Source organism: Barbus barbus (assembly GCF_936440315.1).
Source record: "Barbus barbus genome assembly, chromosome: 4".
NCBI lineage: Eukaryota > Metazoa > Chordata > Actinopteri > Cypriniformes > Cyprinidae > Barbus > Barbus barbus.
In genome coordinates, this window is record NC_136732.1 from 36,755,532 (window position 1) to 36,782,970 (window position 27,439).

General features: G+C 36.6%; 1 protein-coding gene across 2 annotated transcripts in view; it reads right to left on the bottom strand.

Moving 5' to 3' along the window:
• LOC306863011 (serine/threonine-protein kinase WNK4-like) overlaps positions 1-27,439 on the bottom strand; it is a 66,305-nt gene that overhangs the window by 29,028 nt on the left and 9,838 nt on the right. For both annotated transcript variants that reach the window (XM_079406146.1, XM_079406147.1), the window contains exons 2-4: positions 8,396-8,568; positions 5,346-5,566; positions 4,381-4,538 (exon numbers count right to left, since the gene is read on the bottom strand). In XM_079406146.1, the coding sequence (XP_079262272.1) occupies positions 4,381-4,538; positions 5,346-5,566; positions 8,396-8,568 (552 nt within the window). The remainder of the gene's footprint in view (positions 1-4,380; positions 4,539-5,345; positions 5,567-8,395; positions 8,569-27,439) is intronic.

Below are 27,439 nucleotides of genomic sequence, written 5' to 3' on the forward strand. Positions count from 1 at the left end.
TATCTATGCATGAACAGCTTGTAACACTCCAAAGAGAAAGGAAAACTTGAAATCGCATCATATGACCCCTTTAACAAGTTGATAGTATTTTATCACAGAACGTCGTCGCGAAGTTTGGATTTACTTTGATCAAAATGATCTTACTAAATGATCTGACAAAATGTAATTACTTCTAATCAAACGAATTAGTAAAACTGATTTATAATATCACCACCACAATGAGAAATCACATGAAATCCAAACAGTCGACTGAGGAAAGACAGCTGTCCATTACTGCATTCAGGACTGCAGGTAAGTGCAGCTGTACTCCGACTGAGCCGAGAAGAAGCGCATCTGATAGTGAAATGATCTTGAGACATATATAAAGTTTAGAGAGTGGTTTAACACAAAGCGCTAAGAAACTGTTAGCACACGCTATCTTTGTCAGCGCGTTCTTATTGTTATCAGACTGAGGAACAAACTTTCACCCGAGCATGTGGATATGATTGTTTCTCTCAGAATTAACATGTGAAACAATGTAAACACAATCAATATAGGCCGACTCAAGTATATGTACATTCTGTACTGGTCTGCTTGATCTTGAGTACTTTTGTTTTTTATATGTATATATTTTTTGTTTACACATGCTTTCAACCTTGAGATATAACGTAACATTGTAGTAGAACATTGTTGTGTAACGGTCATAAGCTTGTTCAAAAATTGTGACAAAAACTTGATAATTAAAAATAACGTATTTCTCATTAAACCTTTATATAAACGAATATTCGAATATTCGTTTTTTACAAGCCCAAATATTCGAATGTAATATTTTTGGAAAATAGTTAAATTTATAGTTATCGTCCTTGGTGTGGCTTAAATCAGTATTTTTGTCCTGTACCTAGTAAACTTATATAAACATCTATAAAATTGACTTGAAAATAAATATTTGTTTATTTTTCAAGTTCAAATGTTTTTTGTTGTTTTTTACCAAAAAAGCAATACAAATATTGTTTTTAAAGAAATTAATACTTTTATTTGGCAAGGACACATTAAATCGAACAGTAACAGAAAAAAGTAAGCCGCACAACTGATTATGACACTGATAATATTAATAAAAAATATTTAAGCACTGAATCAAAATGATCATGTGAGACTGAAGACTACAGTAATTACTGCTGAAAATTCAGCTTTACCATCACATAAATTAATATAAATTACATTTTAAAATATATTAAAATAGAAAAGAGTTATTTTAAATTGTAATAATAATTCACAATTTTAACATTTTTACTGTATTTTTCATGAAATAAATGCAGCTTAGGTGAGCACAGGGGGTTTCTTTAAAAAGATGCACACTTCTGAAAGATAAATATACACATATACAGACATACCACTAAGCTTGTGGCACTGTTTTGTGGGATTGCCTTCACAGCAATGGATATGTATGACACTAGCTTAGATTTTTTTTCATCAGAAGCAAACCCATAATGTTAAAAAATGTTGCCTAGATGACAGCTCACTGCATTTTGGAAAAGTGCTACTGTCTCGCTTTGTCTATCCTTATCGCTCAGTGTTCTGGAAAACAGAAATGTGCTATCCGACCAACCATGTAATTTCTGCATGCCAGCCACAAGTCTCTTCTCAACTGTATCAGGAACAACAGGATGAAAGGTGATGTCTGTTTGTCATGTCAGGCACACAAACGACTGCAAGCATCTAATTTACGCTTTCCTTCCTCTTTCCTTATCAGCTGAATCTGATATGGCCTCAAACACTAATCGGCGAGGGAAAACAGGAACAAAACAACCAAAGGACGTGCTGATTGAAGACCTAGTGGCTGTAATGTCATAAACACCGGACCATAATGCAGAGCAGGACAATATAATGTCCTTGAATGTCCAAAAAAAAAGGCCAAACAGGTGTAAAATTATCATAGGTAATGCTAATAATGCATGTGAAATAATATAAGAACAACCCAAATAATACTTGAAATTACATTTATTGACTTTAAGCTTTGTAAACTCTGTAGTTTATGAAGGACAGCTATATTTTAAGATGGTATCCATATTTAATATGTGTTTATGTTTTGCTAGCAATTTACAATGTATTATCTAGGCCTGTAAATCCGGCCTTGCAAAAATCTGAAATCTGGCATGATTTCAGTGAAACTAAATTGCTTACAAAACAGTGTTTCAGTCTGATTGATACTGAACTTTTAAAGTATATGTAAACATACTTACTCATGATCAATTTACTCTTCAACTGAATTTATGATAAAGTGAGTATTATTGCGCTGGTCATGTGATCTCAATATGGCGTTTATAATGAGAGACCACCCTTAAGTAGAATAAAATATACCTTTCTATACATCAGATTTTATGCTTTTCTTTGGCTATAAGATACTTTCAATGGAAAAAAACAACACAAGTGCTCACATATTGAGATGGCATCAATCTATGTAAAGTATTACAAACTGGAAAAGTTTTTCTTCAACATGTGTTGGACATTAAATACATCATAAATGGAACTGATTTGAGGTTTCAGGAAGAGAATGAGAAAATCAGCCGGTTTTCCCATCAAAATAACAAATCTCCTCTAAGGCTTCTGTATTCAACAATGCAACTACTGTTGTTCTAGAACTGTTTAACTGTGTGGTTTTTGCATTGTATATTATTCACTAAACATGCAGATTGGTTGGACTTCTAATGAGCCGCCCCTAGGGAAAAAGTCGTCCCTTATGGAAGAGATTATAACCATGCAACTCGATGAACACCCAAGATTGCGGTTAGCATGCATTGCACACAAGTACAATGAAATGGCACATTTGCAACACTGTACTGAGAAATCAGTTTGGACTCTGGGGTTAACTAAGGGTTTGATTAGAGATCTGGGCAAGAGACAAGATCACCGTCTTCTAAATAGAATTACAGCTCAAGAGAGATGCGCTAATCATCCCCATGTTGCAAAGAAATGTCAACAAGAGCCTCATAAAGGCCTCACACAACCATTAGCAGACTTGTAAAGCTTGAAGCCACTTTGAGGAGGGATGGCTAATGAAGTGGGTGGCAGTGAGCTGAGAGAGTAGTGAATCGGTATGCGGTTTCACAAAATGGCTAGCAACACTTTAAAAAATAAGGGTTCCAAAAGGTTTTTTTTTGGCAGTGATTCCACAGAAGAACAATTTGAGCTCCCCAAAGAACCTTTTCAGTAATATTGCAAAAGAGGTTGACACGTGAGTGGGATGACTCCCATTCCCTACCACTCCTGTGTTGTGTTCTTTTTTTGGCAGGAATCTGTCAGTTACAGTAAAAAAATAGTACAGATCACAGCGTTTATTCTTAGTTGAATAAAAATCCAAAATGTAGTTTTTTGTTATTTTATTGAACTGAAAGCCAGCCTAAACAATGCACAGTGTGCATTGCACACACATTAAAATTCATGTAAATCATCCATGCTAACACACACATTTATATTTGAATTTGTTTCATTTGAAAGTAGACATTTCATTTTTTCATGGACATAGTTTCGAAGTCTCTCGCTAAAGTTCACAGAGACCTAGACGGCTGAAAGCGCATCCTGCTTACTTTAATTACTTTACAGAAGCTCAACGTTTAGTTGTTATTCTGAGTGCACACAAATAAACGTCTTTACAGATTCAAAAGATGTATTAGGCTACTTTTATTTGTATGACCAAAAATTACGGAGATTTTAAGAGCAAGTGAGCGCACCGGCTCCACCATCTGTCCTGCAGCAAGCGTGCTATTCAGCTTCCACTCTCCACACAAACACTTCAATAACGCACATTTCTCTAGGTTAACATCATATATGTAATATGTAGTAGCAACTTTACATGGCCACTCAATACTACATATACTAGCCATATTTGAGGTATTACCACATAGACCAGCCGTTAACAATCTGTCCGTCACGGACTGCGCCATTCACTTAACCAGTCACACCAAAGCAAACATGAGGAGAGCAAAAAGAGACAGGGCAACTAGAATTGAGTTCAGAATTAAAATATACAGTTAATAGTTTATTTATATAAAAGGTATATTTGTGTATAAAGTTGGGTATCATTACTTTTTCCGGCCCCGCCCACTCCCGCTGACATTTTTTCCTGTTCCGCCCCAATCACGTGATTCATAGCGATTTTGTTTCCCATCCCGCGGGATTCCCGAAAAAATGTCAGCCAACCATAGTTTCCAATAAAGAACTTTAATTTTTAAGAGTGTACGCAAGCTGAAGTGTGTGTGAGAGGCAGACAGAGAAAGAGGTGATACTTTTCATGCAACCTGACAAAACAATGAAGTCTGTATTGATGGTAAAAACATATTAAGTATAGCCTGGGGCGATGACATTCTTTTAAAGCTTGCAATACAGGTGCGAGGATTGACTTACACTGGTGACTTTGCGGTAGATCTGTGCAGCGTTTTGGCACTCTGAGTAAGGGTACTCTGATGTGGTCATCTCCAGGATGCACATGCCAAAGGCATAAACATCAACAGCTTCATCATATTTCTCCTCATACATCTCTGGAGCCATAAACTCTGGTGTTCCTGTGTGGAAGCAAAGAACAATGCCAAAAAACAAACATTACAGTAAGTGACCATTTAGCAGGCACTTTTATCTAAAGCAACATACATACCCTGTTGAAAAAACAGCATATGCTGGTTAGGTATGTTATGAAGCATAGCACCTTGTTTGAGCTGGATTAAGCTAGTCCTTAGCTGGTTTAAGATGGTCCTGAGCTGGTCCTGAGCAGAAGCTAGTTGCATAGGACCAGATTAGATGCCATCTTAAACCCGCTGCCATGCTTCAAAACATACTTAACCAGTATATGCTGCTTTTTCCAACAGGGTATTACAAGGAATGACCTTGTATAAGGTGTCTTGCTCAAGTGCACAATTTTGAGTTAGTTGGCCCACCAAGTGACTGAATCTTAAATGTACTCTTGTAAACATGAATACTACATTTGAGATCCAAGCTGAACTTGAGCTTGATCTATTGGTTGTGCTTTCCTGTTGTCCCATGATGCAGGTCACACATTCTTTACTAATTCATGTCATTGAACTCTCCTAATCTGAGCATGAGCAGATCAGATTTTCAACCGTGTCGAGCCAATGCTGAGCTAATGCGATACAAGCACTACTGTATATAAGCAAGGTGAGAAATCTGTGTCAATCACTGGTTGTGGGATAAATACAGTTGACAGAGTAAAGCCCATAGTAGAGGTAGCTCAGGGCACTGTTTACAGTAAATGTTGTGAAGGTCAAAGAAAGTTCTGCTGGAGCGTTTGAAGAGAAATTGTTGACATGGTAACATCTAAATTTAATAAGAAGTAAGCTGAAATTTTTTGAACTCACCAATGACACTCTTGGCAAATGAGGCACTCTTGAGAGTAGCTAGGCCCAAATCACCAATCTTAACAGATCCAGTGGGGCCAGTGATGAAGATGTTGTCACATTTAAGGTCTCGGTGGATTATGGGAGGTGTTCGGGTGTGCAGGAAGTGAAGGCCCTTTAGGATCTGTTGACTCCAACGCTGGAGGAGCTTCAGCTTCATCTCTTTGAACCTTTTCAGGTACCTACAGGTTAACAGGTCGGCATTGTAGTTATAGTAGGCATAGTTTTTACTAAATTGTAAGGCAGCATCATGTGTATTCTTCATGAAGAAGAATACACATGATGATCTGAAGATCTGACCATCATCCCCATCGCCTGATCATAATGCCAAATCTGCCATTTTGTCTGACAAACAAACCAGACTGGAGAGTAGATCAGTGGTTCCCAACCTGGGGGTCGCAACCCCCACTAGGGGTCACTAAAGATTTACAAGGGGTCACCAAGCTCACTCAAGTTTGACCACAAAATGAAATTCCCGACAGTTAGTGCTACCGTTTAATATTCTGTATTATCATTAAAACCATTTGTTTACCAGGATTATAAAAACTCACCTAAATACTGTCCAACATTAAGCAAAGGTAGTAACAATCTCACACAGTCGCAGCATGCAGCGTAGGTTTCGTTTTGTTTGAAAATATGGCGGAAAGCAGTGAAAGGTTTTACAGAGGGAAATTATATGAATTAAAATATGAATGAATTAGGGGTGTGCAATATGACGATTATTGATCGTGGACGATAAAAATCTCTCCACGATCTGCTTTTGAAGTAATATCGTAGTATCGTGCTACAGAAAATATTCTATCAATTACAGTTCTGGCGCCGCCGTCTCTATATACTGTACAACACAGCATACAGCGATAGAGTTACTCTGACAGGACACTGTACTTATTCACGATCGCAAAAGTACATTATTTGCATACAAGGTTAAATGTTTCATTCGCGCACTGGTCTGACGTCCACTTTTTCTGAGCGCGTACACCAGAAGCACGCGCATTGAAATCTTTTGCACTAATACTGCCAAAACACACAAGGTTTACATACAGACTCAGTTGGTTATGTCTAAAATGAAAGTAAACCGTTGAGAGAAAAATGGATACGTATCTGTAGATGCGTGCAGGTCTTAAAGGGACAGTACTGAACATGCTGTCACTGTCATTAAAGGGATAGTTCACCTTACAATTGAATTTCTGCCATTATTTACTCACTCACATGTTGTCCCTAACCTGTATTAATTTCTTTCTTGTGCTGAACACAAAAGAAGATATTTTGAAGAATGAGGGTAACCAAACAGTTGCTAGCCCAATTGCATTTGATAGTAAGAAAAAAATCATATGGAAGTCAATGGGGACCAGCAACTGTTTGGTTTTCCATGTTCTTATGACATAATTGACAGACAGATGACAGAATTTTTATTTTTGAGGTAACTATTCCTTTAACGTTACTAAAACAACAAAACAATCACTCACTACTCTAGACTGAAAAACTTGAATACAGTTGCTTTAGGAATCAGTCTATATAGTTTTTTATTTTTATATTTGTTCATTCAATTTCTTGAATTCTCCTGCTAAATACACATATTGTACCTGGAAATAAAGCACTGTTTGTTTTATTTGTATATTATGTGTATTTGTAATGTGTATTTTTTATGCACAGTTGTAAATTTTCTAAAAATTTGATAAAATAATATAATCACCTATAATCATTCATCATTTTGACATTAAGTATGAAATGTAAGGTTTATCATTTTAAAACTTTTTTTATATATGTCATACATGTTATGGGGGTCGGTGAAAAAACTGAATGTTAAAATAAGTGTCCCCTGAAAGAAAGGTTGGGAACCACTGGAATAGATTAACGTTGGTGGACTTAAACTTGAAAAATGGTGTGTATTGACATCTTTCTGTGGTTGAAACAAGATACCTTCTAATGTTCATTCATGTTTATTTTCTGCTTTAACTAGTAAAGAGGAAGAGATGATTGGTTCATGTGCCGCTTGAACTAAGGCACTGCAGTGATCTGTCACGACACATTAAAGAGACATAATATGGTATTTATTGTCTGAATTTCTTAAAAACTGACGAAATTTAACAACTGAGACTTTGTTTCATACAAAAAAGTAACCTGCTCTGTCTTGTCTGTCAGCATGTTGTCAGTGTCCTCTTTGCTTCGCAATGTATGTTACAGGGGGCAGGTATTTGGGAAGGGTCAATTCCAGAATGCATTTTTAGGAAATTGCACTGTTAGCTTAGCAACATGCTAACAACAAGCTCTACTGAAATCAATTGTGAGTTCAGTCTCCCCTGCAGAGCAATATTTTTATGGACTACGTAGGCAGTTGGCAGTTAGAACGATCACTAGGTTTGGAACAGAGCCGTGGACTTTCATTTCATTCTCCTATTTGCCATTTTATGGTACTACTCCTTCTCTGCAACCTATGACAGCAATATGTATTCTCCTATTTGCCATTTTATGGTACTACTCCTTCTCTGCAACCTATGACAGCAATATGTATTCTCCTATTTGCCATTTTATGGTACTACTCCTTCTCTGCAACCTATGACAGCAATATGTACAGCATTATGTCACAAAGTGTGGTGCAATTTGGGATGGAGCCACCGTTAATGAACAGTCAAATTAGACTGAATATAAAATTTCTTTCATAATATATGCATACAGGGATATACATTTAAACTATGGTGATGGCATAGTTGTGAACAATTTGGTTTGTTACGCATTAGAGGTTCCATTCCATTTATCGAGAAAGATACTTTTCCAAATTACTGCAGATATTCTACAGTTGGCAACTCTGGATATAAGTGTCTGCAGAATCACAAAGCACAGTTATTATTCCGACAACGGGTGAAAAAAAGCAGTTGTGCTACAGTGTCTCGTGTGAGAATAGACAGAATGAACAGTTTATTTACAGGAGAGACAACTTTTCCTGTCTTTGTACTGGCATCTGCAAGTACTTTTGTAGCAATTTTACACAACTATGCTTGGACTGGACTTACGTCTTTAGAGTCCCTGACGTCATGAGTTCCGTCACAAGGATGATGCACTTTTGTCCTTTCATGGTGGACTTCCAGGAGTCGTAGAAACGGACAATGTTTGGATGCTGCAGGCACTTCAGCATATCCACCTCTTCACTGAACCGCTGCCTTTCCACTTTCGTCAGCCTTCGGGTCTGTCAAAGAGACACATATTTCAAGTAAATTTATGGGTTAGTTCATTCATGTTCATACATGATGGGACACTGAATGTCTGGGGAGCTCTGTACACTTTGTGACTTGGTCTATGACAATTGAAATTGAACCACATTCAAGTTGAAAATGACTTCAGTGGCTGGGAATTCAAAACAAAACTTGTTAACCAACCTTCAGTTCTCGACTTTAAGAACAACTGTTATTTAGTCTTTTTTGCTATTTAGTCCCTTTTCGTTGTCGTTTAACTTGTTTAATGTAATTTACCAAAGTAGGGCATGTTCCTGTGTGAGTCCTGGAACAACATTCCTATTAACTAATCAAGTTTTACAATTAGGGTAACTTGGGGGTTTGAACAATGTTCTCATAAACCAATAATATCCTTCCCATTTCTGAGAGATGATAGGGTTTAAATAGGTGTAAGGCCATCAATCTATGATTGTTTGATTGAAATAGTATTCCTTGTTCTCAGAAAAAGGTCAGGAAATGTCAAAAATTGACATGAAATATCCATTTATTCACAGAAGCTTCAGAACGCCACTGCAAATAAAGTATAAACTGAGATTAAACACACCAGAACTCCCTGACAAATCAAAACACAACTTACTAAATTATGTTAGCAGCGATTCTAAAAGTATCAGAAATGCAGCAGACATCAAATTGTGCCAAATCCATAAGCTGGCACACAGTCTATGTGAAAAGAATCTGTGCTACGCACATGGAAAAACTGACAGTGCTGTCTTCTTTCATAGCTTTGATTTGCAGCTCTGGGCTTTAAAGGCCGAACTGCATAATTTTCTGTAAAACAAGGAGGTAGTTGACAGAAGTTGTTGGTCAAAACACATATGGCAGCCCTGAGTTTGTTTGCATTTCCACATCTGGCTCTCCAGACAGCTTGACCTGTCCCACACATGACATTATATCAAAGGCACAGCCAGATGGTGCCAACAACATTGGGGCCCTTTTCAGTCTCAGGCCCCTGAGACAGGTGACAGGTCAACCAGACCGATGACTGCCTCATGCTCATGGTTGTTGGTCTGTAACAAGCAAAAACACACTAAAAACAGAGTACTGACTGTCCAGAATGAGTTTGCGCGTGAATTGTGTTTGTTGCTTTAGGTAGACAAGCCTACATGAGTGCAAAACTTTGAAATGCTCAGTGAAAAGGCTCATTTCCGTTGCTTGGGCTAATGGATAACATCTTTCTGATAGAACATTCTGAATGTGGGGCAAAGACAGTTGGTTATGTAACTAAGGCAGATGAGGACATTCTTGACAGGTTTGGATGAAGTTGGTGGGACTGAAGGGTGAAGAGTGCATGAGCGTGTTAAGAGTGCATTAATAAGAGTAATGTGGTAATATGGTGCTGCAAGGAAAGTAGGAAAGAAGATCCATAGTCCTGTATGTTAGACAGAGCTGCTGAGGAATGCTGTTACATTTCTGAAAACGCTATTTCAGGACGTATTCTGCTACAGTCCTGGAAAAACAGCTTTGCGAAACTTATTCTCTCATTCCCTCATTGCTTTCCCTGCCCACCCGCAATTTCCCTTCAGATAAGTGGTTCTCATCTGGTTTTGCTTCACAATAAGTGATCCTCAACTGTTTTGCTTAATAATAAGTGGTTCTCTGCTGCCTTTACTAAACGCTAAATGGTTCTCAACTGACTTTGCTTCACAATAAGTGGTTCTCAACTGTTTTTTGTTTAATAATTAGTGGTTCTCAACTGGTTTTGCTTCACATATTGTGCTTCTTCTAAAATGGCTTTGCTTCAGGACCAAAATTGCAAATAAAGAAGCAAAAAAATTATATCGATTTTAAAATAAATTGTAAATCATTAACTGCTTAGGTCCAACAATATGCATAATTATTTACATGAAATACTTTTAAAATACCTCTGCCTTAGATCGACTCTCAGCGATCAAACACAATCCGGATTTATAACGATAACAGTAGCAGCTTAAGCCCAGAAAGTTAAAGAGCTTGACGTTTTGATCTCCTGCTACTTTTCAAGAATGAATAAACACTTCCTTTTGAATATCAGCTTAGTCCAGTGGAGAATCTAGTTGGGAAATTATAGCCATTTCAAAAAGAAATAGATACAGCTTAAAAACATACACACAGAAAGTATACACTAGTCAACATTTGAAGTGGATCAAAACCTTTCTAAAACCTAAAACCAAAATGCGTTCTTGTCTTAGGACAACTTTGATGAACTTTTTTTTGATCCACTTCAAATATTGACTACTATATACTATTAACATGTACATGCTCCCAATTAAAACACTATCATGGTATATGGTTTCATGACTGGATGAAGAATCTATGAGACATGTTTTTCTAATCTGTGCACCCTGGTATGTGGTCCATTCCCTCTTGTAGTAACAGGCAGAAGCCCAGTTCTGGTGGTTAGTGGACTGGTTCTTAGCTGTGGCTGCCAGTGCAGTTTAACGCTAAACTAACCGCTAATGGAACCACACTCAGAATGACTGCCTTGAGTTTTACTAGACAGGAGACTGACCACTCACCTCAGAATTATGAATGGGAAAAATCGCAACACTCAATGTGGAGGCTGTAGGAATGCAAATCTTGCCTTTCATTTAAAAAAAGCTAACATCTTTTTAGTAGAGTTTGTTTATGCTGCCATGCACAAGTGCAGCTTAAAATACATTACTGAAAACCTGACAGACAGATTTTTGAGATTTGGACATGATTTTCTTCTCACAGGCTACATGCAAAAACAATCATACACCATGGCCAGTGTAGTCCAATTTAAGAACAAATGACTTCAAATAAAACACTATGTGACTAGCTACTGTTTTAGATCATTTTGAAATCAAATCAAGTCCTTGTGAATCTAAATTAAATGTAATTGGGAAATCTGTGACCAAGTCTAACTGGCTGATCTACCTACTGAAGAAAAATCTGCTTATAGCATCTATTCATCAGTTCTTTGTACTTTAGCAGGGACTTTCTATTCAAGCTGTTTGTTGTGTACTTAAGAGTCTGTCTCACCAGGGTCGTTTTTTCATGAAAGGAAAGAGTTGTCCTTGATAGTTAAATAATCTTATTTGCACATTCATCAATCCCAAGTGTGGGAAACTCAGCACCACAAGTCAGCGCACACTCCATGAGAATTTATGCAACACAAAGGCCATGCAAATAAGAACAGGTCTTAAAATATACTATGAAGTGGGGTTTCTTTACTTCACCATGTCCAAAAATGCATAAACAGAGAATGTTAAACTGGACACTGGCTTGGTAATGCAGAACCTGTAATTGTAGTTTACGATGGCGGTCAGTGGCAGGCTGTGATTGGGGTTTCTGAGAGCGGTCGTGGCGTCAAAGCAGACATATAATGTATTCCAGACAAGGGAAAGAGCACATGTGTAATGTGCATTTACAGCACCGATCATAAACTGGGAAGAATGGAGGATGTGATGTAATATTGTTTGAGCATGTGGGTGGGTTACAAAGGCCTGCTCTTTATCAGGAACAAACTGTGTCAGCTTGAAGATACGCTTTTCGCAATACAGTCTCAATGTATCCAGTGCTCTTTTAACCAGTGGTGGAAAGAGTACTGAAAATTTGTACTTAATCACAAGTACTGTTACATTGCTGAAATGATACTCAATTACAAGTAAAAGTAATGGTGTCAAAACAGTACTTTATTAAAAGTACAAAGTACTCTCAAAAACTACTCAGAGTACTAGTTACTAGTTACTTTTTAGCCGGCTATATTTAATGAATTGCCAAAAAATATTCATTCATATCATAGATCTATGTGGATAATAGCTACTTTGAACAAAACCTACTTTTATCTTATTGACAAAGTACATGAATTAGTGGTCATGATGATCCAGGAATTTCTAACTTCAGTACCTTGAAAAATATCAATATTAAAGTACCCGTTATCCAGAAGTTGCAACTGACTTCAGTGTTGTGATGTATTTCCAAGTGAAACGGAATATTGAATAAAGGGTGGGGCTTTATTGTGGTGCACCTCCTCTCCACCTCTTGCTCTTAGCAGATTCACGCTTAAGTGGTTAAGACTATAGTTACATCTGACATTTTGCTTCACTGCTTCTGGGTCCTAATGCTCTGCCAGATGACCCAAAAAAATAAACACCCACGATGTCATGTAATACTGAAAAATTATAACCCTAACCTTTATCTCCATACTGAAATCCCAGATGGCCAGACAGTGATTCAGCTAAAATATTAGTGTCTAAGACACTGTGAGCACCGAGACTGTAGTGTGCACAGCAAATTTTTAAATGCTTAGCTTAAATATGTAATATTAATTAAATAGTGCCCATAAATGGCTGTTAAGATCCAGAAACAGCAATCCTTTTGTCATGATTTAACAAGAGGATTCTCCCCAAGCCGTCAAACTGACGTCATCAGAGCGAGAACGCCATTCCAGAGCGGAAGGAACTTTTCAGTTTTTGATTAAAGATTACGATGGCATACTTTTTTTTTTTTTTTTTTTTCTCAGTGTATTGACTTGCACGATTGAATTGTTCACCACAAGAATAGTAATGTGCACTAAAAATGTAAGTAGGGTAATTTTTGATTTCATGATGACTTTAATAATTTTCAATACCATTGGCAAAACTACCCCATACTTTATACTGCCATATAGATATTTTAACATCTCTATTTTTTTTTTGGTCCATCAATTTTTTTCAAGGCAATCATTATTTCAAGCTTTGAGTGGTTTAATCCAAGTCTTCTAAAAACACACGCTTGCTTTATATGATGAACAGATTTTAATATAGGCTTTTATTTACATCCATATAAACATTGATCAGTTACAAAAATCTCAATCTTAAACATTTGCTCATTCTGTGTATTTTGTGTCTTTAAAATAGGGTAACTTTGTTGCAAAAGCTTACAGCACAAGCCAAGCTTGATTTTAAATTTGATTTCAAACTGAATTGAATTTACAATGATCGACCGATCATTCAAAAGCAGTTTCAATGCCTCGCGTATTAATAACGGCTCCCTGATGCCCACATATTATATATAGTATAATTACCCGGCAATACAACTGGGAGAGCAAGTATTTAAATATATATTTTCCTCCCTGTGTTTCCTTCTTGCTGTGAGTTACTGAAATGAGCCGCACTGTGAAACAGCCAATCAGAGCAGAGCTCATTATTATTCATGACCCTGCCATATAAGCCAATAACAGACCGTTTCATTCTAGGGAGAAATCCTAGGGTTGTAAATGGACATGTAAAAAATTGTTTCTGGAGATTTTTTGCCCTTACCTAAGCCCATAGGCGTATTAACCCTATGGGCAATTGGGCAAGTGTCCAGGGGAACCACGTCCAGGGGGGCACCACACACAAAAAAAAAAAAAAAAAAAAAAAATATGCGGTATAACAATCTATTACACAAATTAGACAAGAGATCAGCAATTCCTTTGTTGTAGAGCCTACATAAACTGATAAAAGGTTTAAAATAATAATACCTTTTTTTTTTGTATGGCCAAAGTGAGTGTGACTCTCGCGTTTATGCACTTTTCCACAGTCTCTGTTGTTACTGACTTCCAAATTGTTTCTAAAGAGTTTCTAAAGACTTGCTTTTGATTAAACTTTTGTTCAATCTGTCTTCAAATCCATTCAATCCCAACAATAATTATATTTTAGCATTATAAACATACTGTGACTAAAGATCTTACACATACTGGTGGATTAACCATTACAGAAACAAAATTATTTTGGTAATCACCAATAGAATACACCAATACTTAGTATAGGGCAGCTGTGGCACAAACCTAGCATTGGGTGGTGGCCTAATAAATTTGGTAAGCACTGTATATGTAATTGAAAACAAGATTCGCATTTCTGAAAACACCCTTTTTACACAAAGCAGTAAAACATTAGAAAATGATTTTGTAAATTAATATAAATGAATGAAAAATTAGTTGAGGACAACAATGTGTCAGACCTCTGTTGTGTGTGTCTTGTGTTTCCACGTGCTCCCTGTGTTTCCATGCCCATATTTGGTTTGTTTCCTGTCCGCGTTTAATGTAATTAGTAGTTTATTCCCAAAGTTCATGACCATAGGTGAGAGTAGGAACGTAGATTGACCGGTAAATCGAGAGCTTCGCCTTGCGGCTCAGCTCTTTCTTCACCACGACAGACCGGTACATTGACCGCATTACTGCAGAAGATGCACCGATCCGTCTGTCAATCTCCCGTTCCATCCTTCCCTCACTCGTGAACAAAACCCCAAGATACTTAAACTCCTCCACTTGAGGCAGGAACTCTCCACCAACCTGAAGTGGGCAAACCACCAAACCAAACCACCAAATTATATAATAGTGATATAATAATTTCAGAATACACTGTAAAAAGTAGTAACTTGATTTTGTAAGGATTTTTGTAGCCTTGTTATCAGATCAGTTTATTAATATAAAATTTTCCATAAAAAAACAACAAAAAAAAAAACAACTGATAATTTGTATCTTTTTATTTTTTGTGGCGAGTGGGAGGGGGCACTCTAGGTGCCGTTGCCCAGGGGCACCAAAGAGTCTTAATCTGCCACTGCCTAAGCCACATACCTTCTATGTAGATATCAGAGAACAATTTAAAATACTGTATCAATGCATTCTATGGCACCTTGAAAAATATACTCAAAAAAGTACAAGTACCCGAAAAAACTACTTTATTACAGTAACGTGAGTAGTTTTAATTCGTTACCTCCACCACTGCTTTTAACAGATACACAGAAAACATCAATGACTTCCCACAAATGCACCTGTGAAGAGAAACAGCATTTTAAATAAAAATATAAGATAAGAACTGCCTCAAGGAATGCAAGTATGTGGAATAATTTGAATATAATAGAATTTGATGCTAATTTCATTTACTCGTTGATATTCAAAGGCTTCAAGGGCAAAACAGGCACACATTTACTAAAATCTGCCTTGACCTTCATAGAAATAATTCAAAAATAATCCTTGAATATTTGGCCCAACAACCACAGGAAAGAAAAACAAGTAAATGTGCAAGAGCAATGTTTTTGCACAATTTTAACACTTGTTTTACTGGTAAAGGAAGCATTTTTTTCTAAGAACATAATAATGTAGTAAACTGCATTTCTAACTTTTTAGTTAGTTGTTAGAAGTTGTTCTGAATAAAAATATCTATTAAATGCCTTAAACATAAATGCAAATTATTTCAGCCCCGCACTCTTGTTAACATGGAGCAATTCTCTGTCTGGTACATGTATACCGAGCAACAGTTACCATGTCTGTGCAAGTACTCCTATTACATGGGTCATCAGACTCCACATCTGCTCTCTGGGCAGTGTATTCTTAGCCTACACAGGAGAGCAATGAATATTTGGCTCTGAGAGTCACTCTTACCTAACCGGTGAAGGGGTGTTTATAGACTCTTCACTTGCCTCTGTGTATTTTAAAATGACTGAAGGCCAGGATATGGAGATGACAGCTATAATGATGAACTAAAGAATGGTTAATGCCACCAGACACACATTAGATAGCAGAATAAAGATAAACTGCTGTCTAGGAGTAAATGTTTTTCTGTCTACAGGCCGCAATGAAGACTCTGCCATCACTTACTCATTCTCATGTCATTCCAAACCTGTATAACTTTCCTTCTACATTTACATTTTGAAAAATATCTTCTTTTGTGATCCATACAAGAAAGACCTGAAGAAGGGTAGATGATGGCCTGAAGCACAGTAGCTGCTAACGTTAGGTGACAACATCACAAGTTCATCCGAGGCTGAAATGGGCTACTGGAAACTTCTCAGGTTCCTCTCTGGTATCTGAGATGCTGTGGCTGATCTCAGTGTAGGAGTGAAAGCCAAGTACTTCCAAATGTACCCGTGGTAATCCATATATTTCCAGGCTCTGATTCACATGGTTGGACTCAGGAGGTTGAAGAGGGCTGGTAACCTGCCAGATGGGTCACCTGAGATCTCACTAGAATCCAGAGGTCCAAAAGAAGAATTACATGTCACTATCGCCTAAACAAGCTGTAATACAGTGTCAGAATGACATGGGGGTGAGAAAATGATGGCAAAATGATCATTTGGGTGAACTATTTCTTTAAACCTTCTGTCAGGCAGGAGGACGTTTGGCATGCTCAAGGAAGCCAGTGGAACGATGGATGATTTCTCCATTACGTAAGAGACGAATCAAACTAGAACTAGCAGACCTAATGCCTCACTGGAAGCTTCCTCTCTATCTCCCTCCGCATTATGAAAGTCCAAGATTTATGGATCACCAAAACACCATGAAAAGCCTAATGCTGTAATACAAAACAGACTGTACGGTTAAAATTGACAAGGTGGAAATGAGGTGTGGAAATATCTGCTCATTTCCCACAATGCTGGTGTGTTTGTCTGAACAGAACCAGATTCTGAGAAGCTGTATCACCGATTTGACATTATTAAACTGAACAGGTCTGATGAATGTATCTGACACCATTTATTGGTCAGAAAAAAAAAAAACATGTTTGAGCACTTACAAAATATAATTACTCAGGCAGGACTGCACAGCATAAGAAGATATGGAAAAAAATAAAATTGAAAAATGCAATGAATTTTTCAAATTAAAGCTAATTGCTTGTTTAAAAGTAAAAATAATAAAAACAAATTAAATGGCTATGTCTATCTAGCTGAAGAATTTGTTGCTCTTTTAAGATCACTTTATTGAAGACAGAGTTCAAACTTGAGCAAAACAAAATATAAATTAAATATAAAACAAAACAATACAATATAAATAAATGCAATGCAATGTCAATCTAATTGAAAATGTATCTTTTAATACCACTTTAATGGTGAATGAATTCAAAGTCTGAAAATTAAAGCAAGTAAATAAATAAAACAATATATGCAATTCCTGTTTATTTCTATTTAATAAAAAAAAAACATTGCACTTTTATACCACTTAGTAAATAAAACAGTATATCAAATATAATATTAACATACTTATAGTAGGGATGCACGATATTGGAGTTTTGCCGATATCCGATATGCCGATATTTTTCATCTAATTTTGGCCGATGCAGATATATTTCCTTTTGTTTGGAAACAACAACAAGTCTCTCCTGTGCAGAAATTATAAGCAAAATATTTAGAATTTTGGTTAGTTTTTAACAAGAACGTATTTATTAGAATTAAATAAAAAATAATGAAGGTTTTTTGACAGTACATTGAAGCTTTGAAAATAACTATAAATAAACTATATCAATCGCTGCATTTTTCCCCCCAGAAAGATGCCGTGTTAACCCTAACATTTTATTTTAAGATTTAACATTTGTAGGTGGTCTAAAACAAGAGTTGTAAAAATTCTGAAAATCTTTTAGAGCTCATTATTTGTTTAAAAAATAAAACATATTGCACATTAATGAATAAATCAGTATATATAAAATTATTTAATTTACAAGTGTCATGTTTGTGATTTATTAATTTTTTTTCATTTAAGCTATAGCTTCTGATCATTAAAACATACTAATTTTATGACATCAATTACTGCTTTATTTAATCAGAAATACAGTCTAAATGTTATTTGTGTAGGCTATTTTACTTTTAATTTAATTAGAAGTAGGCCAACAGTGCCCCCTACAGATTAAATCTCCTTACCGAATGGGCGTTAGGACCCGGGGGAGGCTGCCGCTGCTGCCGCTACACGTGCTATTACTGAACATATTCTGTACGTGCTTTCACAGATTAAATGCAGCTATCTAAAACAGTGAATCTAATCATCATTCAGACAACACTTTGCTTCAAGAACGAGCCACACTGCTGACTTGATCTAATCACTAGCACACCCTGAGCACGTGAGTTAATCCATTCCTTTTATCGGCAAGACATATCGCCATATTTTTTCATATCAGTCCGATGCCGATATTTACATTTGAAGTCATTATCGGCCGATTCCGATATCAGTCCGATAATATCGTGCATCACTAATTTATAGTGTTTAAAAACATTACTCAAAATATGTGAAGAATGTGGGTCATTTGACTAATATACCTAATGACGTATTACAGTTTATGTTCTGTTTGTATTCTCTTGGCTTTCATAGCAGTTAATAACACATTTCTTTCAGATTTTATCATCTAGTTTCCTCCAGAGGTTTGCGCTTCTAAACGATAGCAAGATAGTTGTGCTCGAGGTGTTGTCTTGACTCATTCCTCTTCACTAGCGGAGTGTGTATGTCCTGCCTGAGGGAAGGGAGGCCGTCTGGTGGCTGTGTGGAATGTCTCATTAAAGCAGAATCTCGTTCATCAAGCTCTCAGATCTATAAAGGGGACTGGGGATCCTGCGCATCTAGATGTTCCTTATTATAAGATTTCACTGGAGCCTCTGGCAGCTTGGACTAGATTACCACACACACCCGAATAAACAACTAAAGTCAGAGTCTGCAACAACAAAATCATCCATCAATAGAATGATAGTTCATTTTTATTATAAAAGCATGGAGTAAATCAACAAGCAATGAGAAGCTGCTCTCTGAGAATAAGGATATAAAGTGTGTGATCATACTTAATGTAAATCAAAGTGTTTTTCTTTGGCAACTGTAGGCTGTAATAAGCATTTATCCATACTGTTTGGTATTAAATATGCCAAATCAGGTTTTTAACATAAAAGTCTTTTTATTCTGGCCCAAGAACAGAAGCTTGGAGCCAGTGAATATGAATGGAAGCTGGAAATCATGTTTGACAGATATATAAAATGACTAACCACTGTTTACTTTGTTTTATATGTTATTTCAAAACATCTGAAATACAGTGCTCGCCAAAAGAAAAAAATACAAATCCTTTTTATTTTGCTTTGAACTGAAAAGGGACAACTGCTAAGAGTACAATTTCTAAACAGCCTGTTACCTTGATTTACATTTCTCAGAATTGTATTGGTCTACAGAGAGAAAAATTATGACTATTTTTGACTAAAGACTGCATATAAAATGGCTACCAAAAGTAATGTTGGTAATTGCAGTTTGACTAAAAGTTGACAAAAATGCAATTACTTTTCGTCGGCTAAAACTAGACTAAAACTATGAAAGACAAAAATGACAAAAATGTGACTAAGATTAGAATGCATTTTCATCTGAAGATGAAGACTAAGACAAAATCAAAAATGGCTGTCAAAATTAACACTGCAACCAAGGTATGCAGAATACCATCTCTGAACACACAACACGTTGAACCCTGAAGCAGATGGGCTACAGCAGCAGAAGACCACACCGAGTGCCGCTCCTGTCAGCTAAGAACAGGAAACGGAGGCTACAATTCGCACAGGTTCATCAAAATTGGACAATAGAAGATTGGAAAAACGTTGCCTGGTCGGATGAGTCTCGATTTCTGCTGCGACATTCAAATGGTAGGGTCAGAATTTGGCATACAAAACATGAAAGCATGGATCCATCCTGCCTTGTCTCAACGGTTCAGGCTGGTGGTGGTGGTGTAATGGTGTGGGGGATATTTCTTGGCACACTTTGGGCCCCAAAGTGGGCCCACTTTAGTACCAACTGAGCATCATTTAAACGCCACAGCCTACCTGAGTATTGTTGCTGACCATGTCCATCCCTTTATGACTACAGTGTACCCATCTTCTGATGGCTAGCAGGATAATGCACCATGTCACAAAGCTCAAATCATCTCAGACTGGTTTCTTGAACATGACAATGAGTTCCCTTTACTCAAATGGCCTCCACAGTCACCAGATCCCAATCCAATAGAGCACCTTTGGGATGTGGTGGAACGGGAGATTTGAATCATGGATGTGCAGACGACAAATCTGCAGCAACAGTGAGAGTGTATGTGTGTGTGTATATATATATATATATATATATATATATATATAGATATATATATATATATATATATATATATATATATATATACAGTGCCCTACAAAAGTATTGGAACAGTAAGGCCAATTCCTTTATTTTTGCTGTAGAAGATGAATATGAGATGAGAGAAGAACATTTCAGCTTTTATTTACAGGTATTTTCATCTGGATCTGATACACAACTTAGAAGATAGCACCTTTTGTTTGAAGAATTAACATAGATTAAAGTGAAAAAGACTTAATATTTAGTTGCAAATCCTTTGCTTTCAATAACTGCATCAAGCATGTGACCCACTGACACCACCAAATATTTTTTTTTGCATTCTTCTTTTGTGATGCTTTTCCAGGCTTTCACCGCAGCCTCTTTCAGTTTTGGGGGGTTACTCCCTTCAGTCTCTTCTTTAGCAGGTAAAATGCATACTCTACAGGGTTTAAGTGTGGAGACTGACTTGGCCAGTCTAAAACCTTCCACTTCTTGCCCCTGATGAACTCCTGTTTAGGCACTGTGTTTTGGGTCATTATCTTGCAGCATGATGAAGGATCTTCCAATCAGTTTGGTTGCATCTTTCTGTAAATTGTCAGACAAAATATTTCTGTAGATTTCTGAGTTAATTTTGCTGCTGCCATCACGTGTTACATCATTAATGAAGATTAATGAGCCTGTTCCAGAAGAAGCGATGAAAGCCCAAGCCATTACATTACTTGTGTAATATGTACTATAATGCACACCTGTGTACACTGTGTTTCAGATGAGCTTGTGTGTTTGGGATCATGAGCAGATCCTTTCTTTCTCCAAACTTTAGTCCATAAAACCTTGTCCCAGAATTTTTGAGGCTCGTCTCCTATTCTTCTTGCTAATGAGTGGTTTGCATCTTCTGGTGTAGCCTCTGTACTTTTATTCATGAAGTCTTCTGTGAACAGTAGATTGTGATACCTTCACTCCTGCCCTCTGGAGGTTGTTGCTGATGTCACTAACAGTTGTTTTAGGGTTTTTCTTTACAGATGCCACAATGTTTCTGTCATCAACTGCAGGTGTTTTCCTTGATCTACCCGTTTGAGGTGTGTTACTTAGTACACTAGTGGTTTCTTTCTTCCTCAGGAGATTCCAAATGGTTGTACTTGATATTGCCAGTGTTTGTGCAATGGTTTGATTATTCGTCTTCTCTCAGCTTCACAATTGCTTGTTTTTCACCCATAGACACCTCTCTGGTTTTCATGTTGGTTACACGTCTAATTAACTATAAATGCAGTCTGCACGGATCTGAAACTGAGCGCAGACATTCAGTGCTATTTATTGTTTGAATAATCAATTAATAGGACACACCAGGGAAGCAAAACACACCTGTCAGTCACATGTTTCAATACTTTTGGTAACATGAAAAATGGGTGGGTTCAAACAAAAGGTGCTATCTTCTAAATTGTGTGTCAGATCCAGATGAAAATACCTGTAAATAAAAGCTGAAATGGTCTTCTCTCATCTCATATTCATATTTTGATGTCAAACCCAAATGTTTCAGTCTACAGCAAAAATAAAGGAATTGGCCGTACTGTTCCAATACTTTTGGAGGGCACTATATATATTAGGATTAGGAGATTAGAAGATTAGGATTATAACTTTTTTTGGTAGCATTATATCACATTGTGAGTGTATATTAGCACTGTTTGTTGTTTTCTCATGGCATCTGATAGAGCATTTGGACCGTAAGCAGCGACAAGTGACGTCAGACTTAACAAGTGGATTGGCAACCAATCTGTTGCATTCTATTTCTAACCTTAAAGGGATAGTTCACCCGAAAACTAAAATTCTAGTCATTAATTACTCACCTTCATGTTGTTCCAAACCTGTAAAACCTTCGTTAATCTTTGGAACACAAATTAAGATAACACCCCCCCCCCCCACCCAGACAGATATGGATCAGCCACATTCAAGGCCCAGAAAGGTAGTAAGGACATCGTTAAAATAGTCCATGTGACATCAGTGGTTCAACTTTAATTTTATGAAGATACAAGAATACTTTTTTTGTGCACAACGAAAAACAAAAATAACTTTATTCAACAATTTCTTCTCTTCTTTTTCAGTCTTCACTGCATATTTTTGTTTTTTCATTGCGCACAAAAAGCATTCTTGTAGCTTCATAAAATTAAGGTTGTTAACAAAAATAATGACATTACTCAACACATTCTTATCTTCTGGGTCAGTCCACCATCATTCATGCATTGTGGCACTCTCATGAATGGCAGTGGACGGACCCGGAAATCGTTATATTTGTTTTCGTTCTGCATAAAAAGTATTCCCGCAGTTTCATAAAATTATGGTTGAACCACTGATGTCACATGGATTATTTTAACAATGTCCTTACTACCTTTCTGGGCCTTGAAGATGGTAGTTCCCTTTCTGTATATGCTGGGTCAGAAAGCTCTCGGATTTCATCAAAAATATCTTAATTTGTGTTCAGAAGATGAACGAAGGTCTTACAGGTTTGGAACAATTGGTAATAATGACAGAATTTAAATTTTTTGGTGAACTATACTTTTAATTGGCAAACAAGTAAAACTGACCCAATACTCTTCAAAAAAAAAGAAACACTGAGTATGCTTAGTCCATATCACAGAATTAATCAGGCATCATAGTCTGTCTGTATTATGTGATAAAGACAATCATTAGTTACTACAATCCACTTATGGCAAGAAAATGGGGAAGGGTTTATGTTGATATTAATCAAATGCTCACTTTGAAACAAAGGGCGTTTCCAAACTTTTGGAATGCACTGTAGATGACACCACAATGATACACTGATACAAATTAAATAATTCTAATTAGAGCTCAAATTATTGCACAACATGTAAACAACAAATTTCTAACCACTGAATAATAGGCTATAATATAAACCATTATGACATTAATCAGTTTTTTTGTCTGTTTTGTTTTTACATTCCTTAACACCTTAAAAAGATTTAAAAGTAACTCTCTCTCACCCCTAAGTGTTACTTAATAGAGTTTGAAAAAGCATCACCACATGCATGGTCCACAGTGACAGTACCAGTTATTGACATAAATCGGAGACAAACTGACAGAATGACAAATTACTCTCATTCATTTATAAGTCATTGTCCATCACATTATCCATCCATAGAGAAGGAACCATGACTCACAGTTCTAATATGCACAGGGCGTGTGCAATAAATCTTTCACAGCAATTAAACACTGCTAGTGTAGCTAACAATCCGGCCAAAAACACTATATGGAAACTCAGTGTGGAACAGATGACTAATACTGCTATATGTTCTGTATGTGCAAGATAACAATTAAACACTCCTGTAACTAACTTTCCTTATCTAAGTATATACTCATGAAATACAAGAGCAAGGCCACAGATTCTTCCCTACACACTTATCTTTCGTAAGAAGACATATTGTACACTTGTAGCTTTTTATATTTTCCCTGAAGTGTATTTGTTTTAATAAGGCTTTTTTTTGCATCAAAAACAGTCATAATTGTGTAAATCATTTCCACCCTCTCTCTGTCTAAACTGAAAACTTTTTTTGCTACTGTACTTTTAAGGCTTCTACGTGTAAATTACCTCTGTTATTAACTAATCAAGATCAATGAAAATAATGGTCTATTTGTTTTGTCAAAGGAGGAAAGCTTATTCCTCTTTTTCTTATTCCAGACATTATAAAGCGTGGAAGTTAAACACTGTGTCCATGAAGCATGATCTTAAACGTCATAGCAATCGATTTCATATTCACTTCCGTCGACCCTAACAGAAGGAAGGGTTGGATGTCCCAGTGTACAGTTTAACCCATGACATTCTGATTTAAATGCAATGCCAACAATACAAGATAACATCTCCCCAGAGGGATCATAAACTTCAGGTTTATCTCAGTTTGGACTGTAACTAATGCAATCCGTATAAATCAAAACACTTTTACTACAGAGCACTGACGCACTCAACGGTCGAAAATGACCTCTTAAAACTTATTGCACTCAAGTCATGTTGGAATTATCATCATTTCAAGATGAATTTTCAGAAGGCACATCAAATCGTAATTATGAGCTCATAAATGCAAACTTCCCAGGATCACTTGAACACAGCATGAGGTCATTTCAAAATCAATTGGAAGCTCATTTTGCAATTAACATTTCATGTGGGATTAAAAAAATAACATGAATGTCTTAATTCAAAACTAATTGCCTTGCAGCCCTCTGTTTGGCATTCATATGTTTGTCATAGTACCTCTGGTAGAATCAATATTTTGAAATTATACCTCCCAAAAGAACAAGCATTAGTACACTGCTCTGGACCTGAGTGAATAAGAACGAATGAATCAAGCTGGAAATGAAAAGTCAGGTCAATCACATTGTGGGGTGTAATATAATAATACTGTAGTAGGTTGTGTATTGCATGCATATAGACATTTAGGCTAGATATTGTGTACATAATTATACTACAGAAATAGCACGTATACATGCATGTATGTTGTCCTTAAAAGTATAGTTCAGGTTTCATGTGAAGGTGAGTGAACTTTCCCTTTAAGAGTTCTACAAAGTTAAGGCTCCGGTACAGTAATATGCCAAAACAACCCATAAATTGTGTCATTCTACATGCTTGTTTAGTCATTTACTAAACAATATATCAGAGTACGGCTCAGATTTTATTTACGTTTGAATCTAGCAGGGTCACGTGTTCTAATTGGGTAATAGATCTGAATGTGAACTCTCACTATCCATTGAGGACAGCTGCTGTTGTTTAATTATAACAAAACAGCGAGCAGCCGTGGCCCTACAAAAGGCCGAATGAATGTGTGAACCGTACAGAGGACTGCAGGGTGTGCGTACAACAGAACAAACACTAATGCAGAAACTGTGTGTGTGTGTGTGTGTGTGTTTGCGTGCGTGGGGGCGTGTGTAAATTGTATGCATGTATCTAAGGACAAGTTTGAGCAGCTGAATTATTACATGCTGTAATTGTAGTGCATCCTGAATGATGTAAAACTTTCAATCTAATATTTACAAAACTACTTATCATCTGATATAATCCAATCTGACTGCAATGCATGATTTCCATTCAGTTGTGGCTTGGAACGGATTCGTAAAAAATATTTTATTTTATTTTTTTAACTAAAACTATATCAGATTTGAGTCTGGGGGAAAGAAAAACATATTACAAATTATTTACATTTTGAGTATGTTACACATTTTCTAGTAATTGTTCTAGTAAAAAAAAAAAAAAAAAAGTCGACATAAGTATGATATTTTTATATATTGTTTTAAAAATACTACTAGAGTGGGATAAAAAGATTGCAAAAATAATTTAACTAATTAACATACACATTAAAACCATTAAAAAAAGAAAACTATTCCCTATGTATTCCTCCAGCTACATACAATATAAGCAACTATACAGGTAATGGTTAACTAATCTCATGTCATTTATTCAATCAAATTATTATATTTACAACCATATTAAAAATATAATGGCTCGCATATTGAGGATCCAGATATATGGCAACTTTTTCTTCTGACTCATCTGAATTTGCAACACTTTGTACTAAAATACTCGTGTTACTGTAAACGAGTGATCGGAGTATGACAACACCAGATCTGATGTAGTCTCAAAAGACACACAGAGGTCACATGTTTTTAAGTCACTACACAAAAATACACAGTGTTGCAGACTCTGAGTACAAAAATTGCACAAAAAAAGTTTCAGAATGTCCTCATCCCTTTAACGCCCACGAGTGTATTTTTGTCAATGGGCAGATATTTAAATGGTTATGCAACAATGATAATGGTATGCATAGCCTATTTTGCATATGTTATCTCATTCACACAGACTAACTATCTGTAGCATGACTAAAACCAGCTGAGATCCACTTATAAAATGTTTAAGGCGGTCAAAACAGAGCCAGGAATTCCTCTGTTGAACACAAATAAGGATCTGCTTCAAGGAGACAGCCATTCTAACACCTGTACTGAATTGTAACAGGCAATATTTTTGGGTTGCAAAACATCATAACATCTTCCAGAAGACAAGACATTTTTTCAAACTGAAAAGACTAGGAGAGATGCACTAGGAACTAGGGTGAAAAAATGTAAGACCACGGGTACTGTAATACAGACAGACGGGATCCAGCCCTGGCCATTTTCCAACAGCAACGGATCTGATGAGATAGCATCAATAGCAACTCTACTGTTAGAAAATCTTACATTCACCTGATGCTAATCCAACTGGCTCCTCACTGACACATAATATCTGGAAAATGTCCACATCAGCGGACACTATTTCAGAGAGAAAGACATGCATAAAAATAAAAGAACAACACAGGGTGTAGTGGCCAAATGCTAAAAGCCAATAAAACTTCTTCCGTCTGGTTTAGACAAATCTCTTTTCGTGATTTACAGTGGTGAAATCCTAACCTAGTTCTGAAAGCCAATGTCCACAATGCACCTTATTCTTGTCAAAAACAGTCGAATTATACAGGAAGAGACAACTATTTGATTGACATGTGAAGTGACCAACCACAGTTCAGTTTATTTGGACGTGTCATGTAGGGGCGGGTTCTGAAATCAGTTATAGGCGGGAAAAAAAGTGTATGTAGGTGCCATCTGAAGCTAAGACTTGTTCTATGTCATGGGCCATTTACTGCTTATTTGCAAAATGATTTAATTTCGAACCAGTTTGTCAAGCATATTTAACCTTCTGCTCACAAACACTGTTACTGTGTCTTTCTCAAGAATAGCCTAAGGCTGAAGTGCTGCCCATATTCTCACAGCTCCCTTTCAAAACTGCCAGTGTTTAAAGGAATAGTTCACCTTAAAATGAAAAGTCTGTCACCATTTACTCACTTTCCACTTGTTCCAGTTTCTTTTAAGAAGATATTTTGAAGATTGCTGGTAAAAAAGTATAGCCAATGGCTTCTAAATATTTTTTTTTCCATGCTATGGAAGTCAATGGCTACCGTCAGTTGTTTGGTTACTTTTTTCAACATATCTTCTTTTTTGTTCAACAGAAG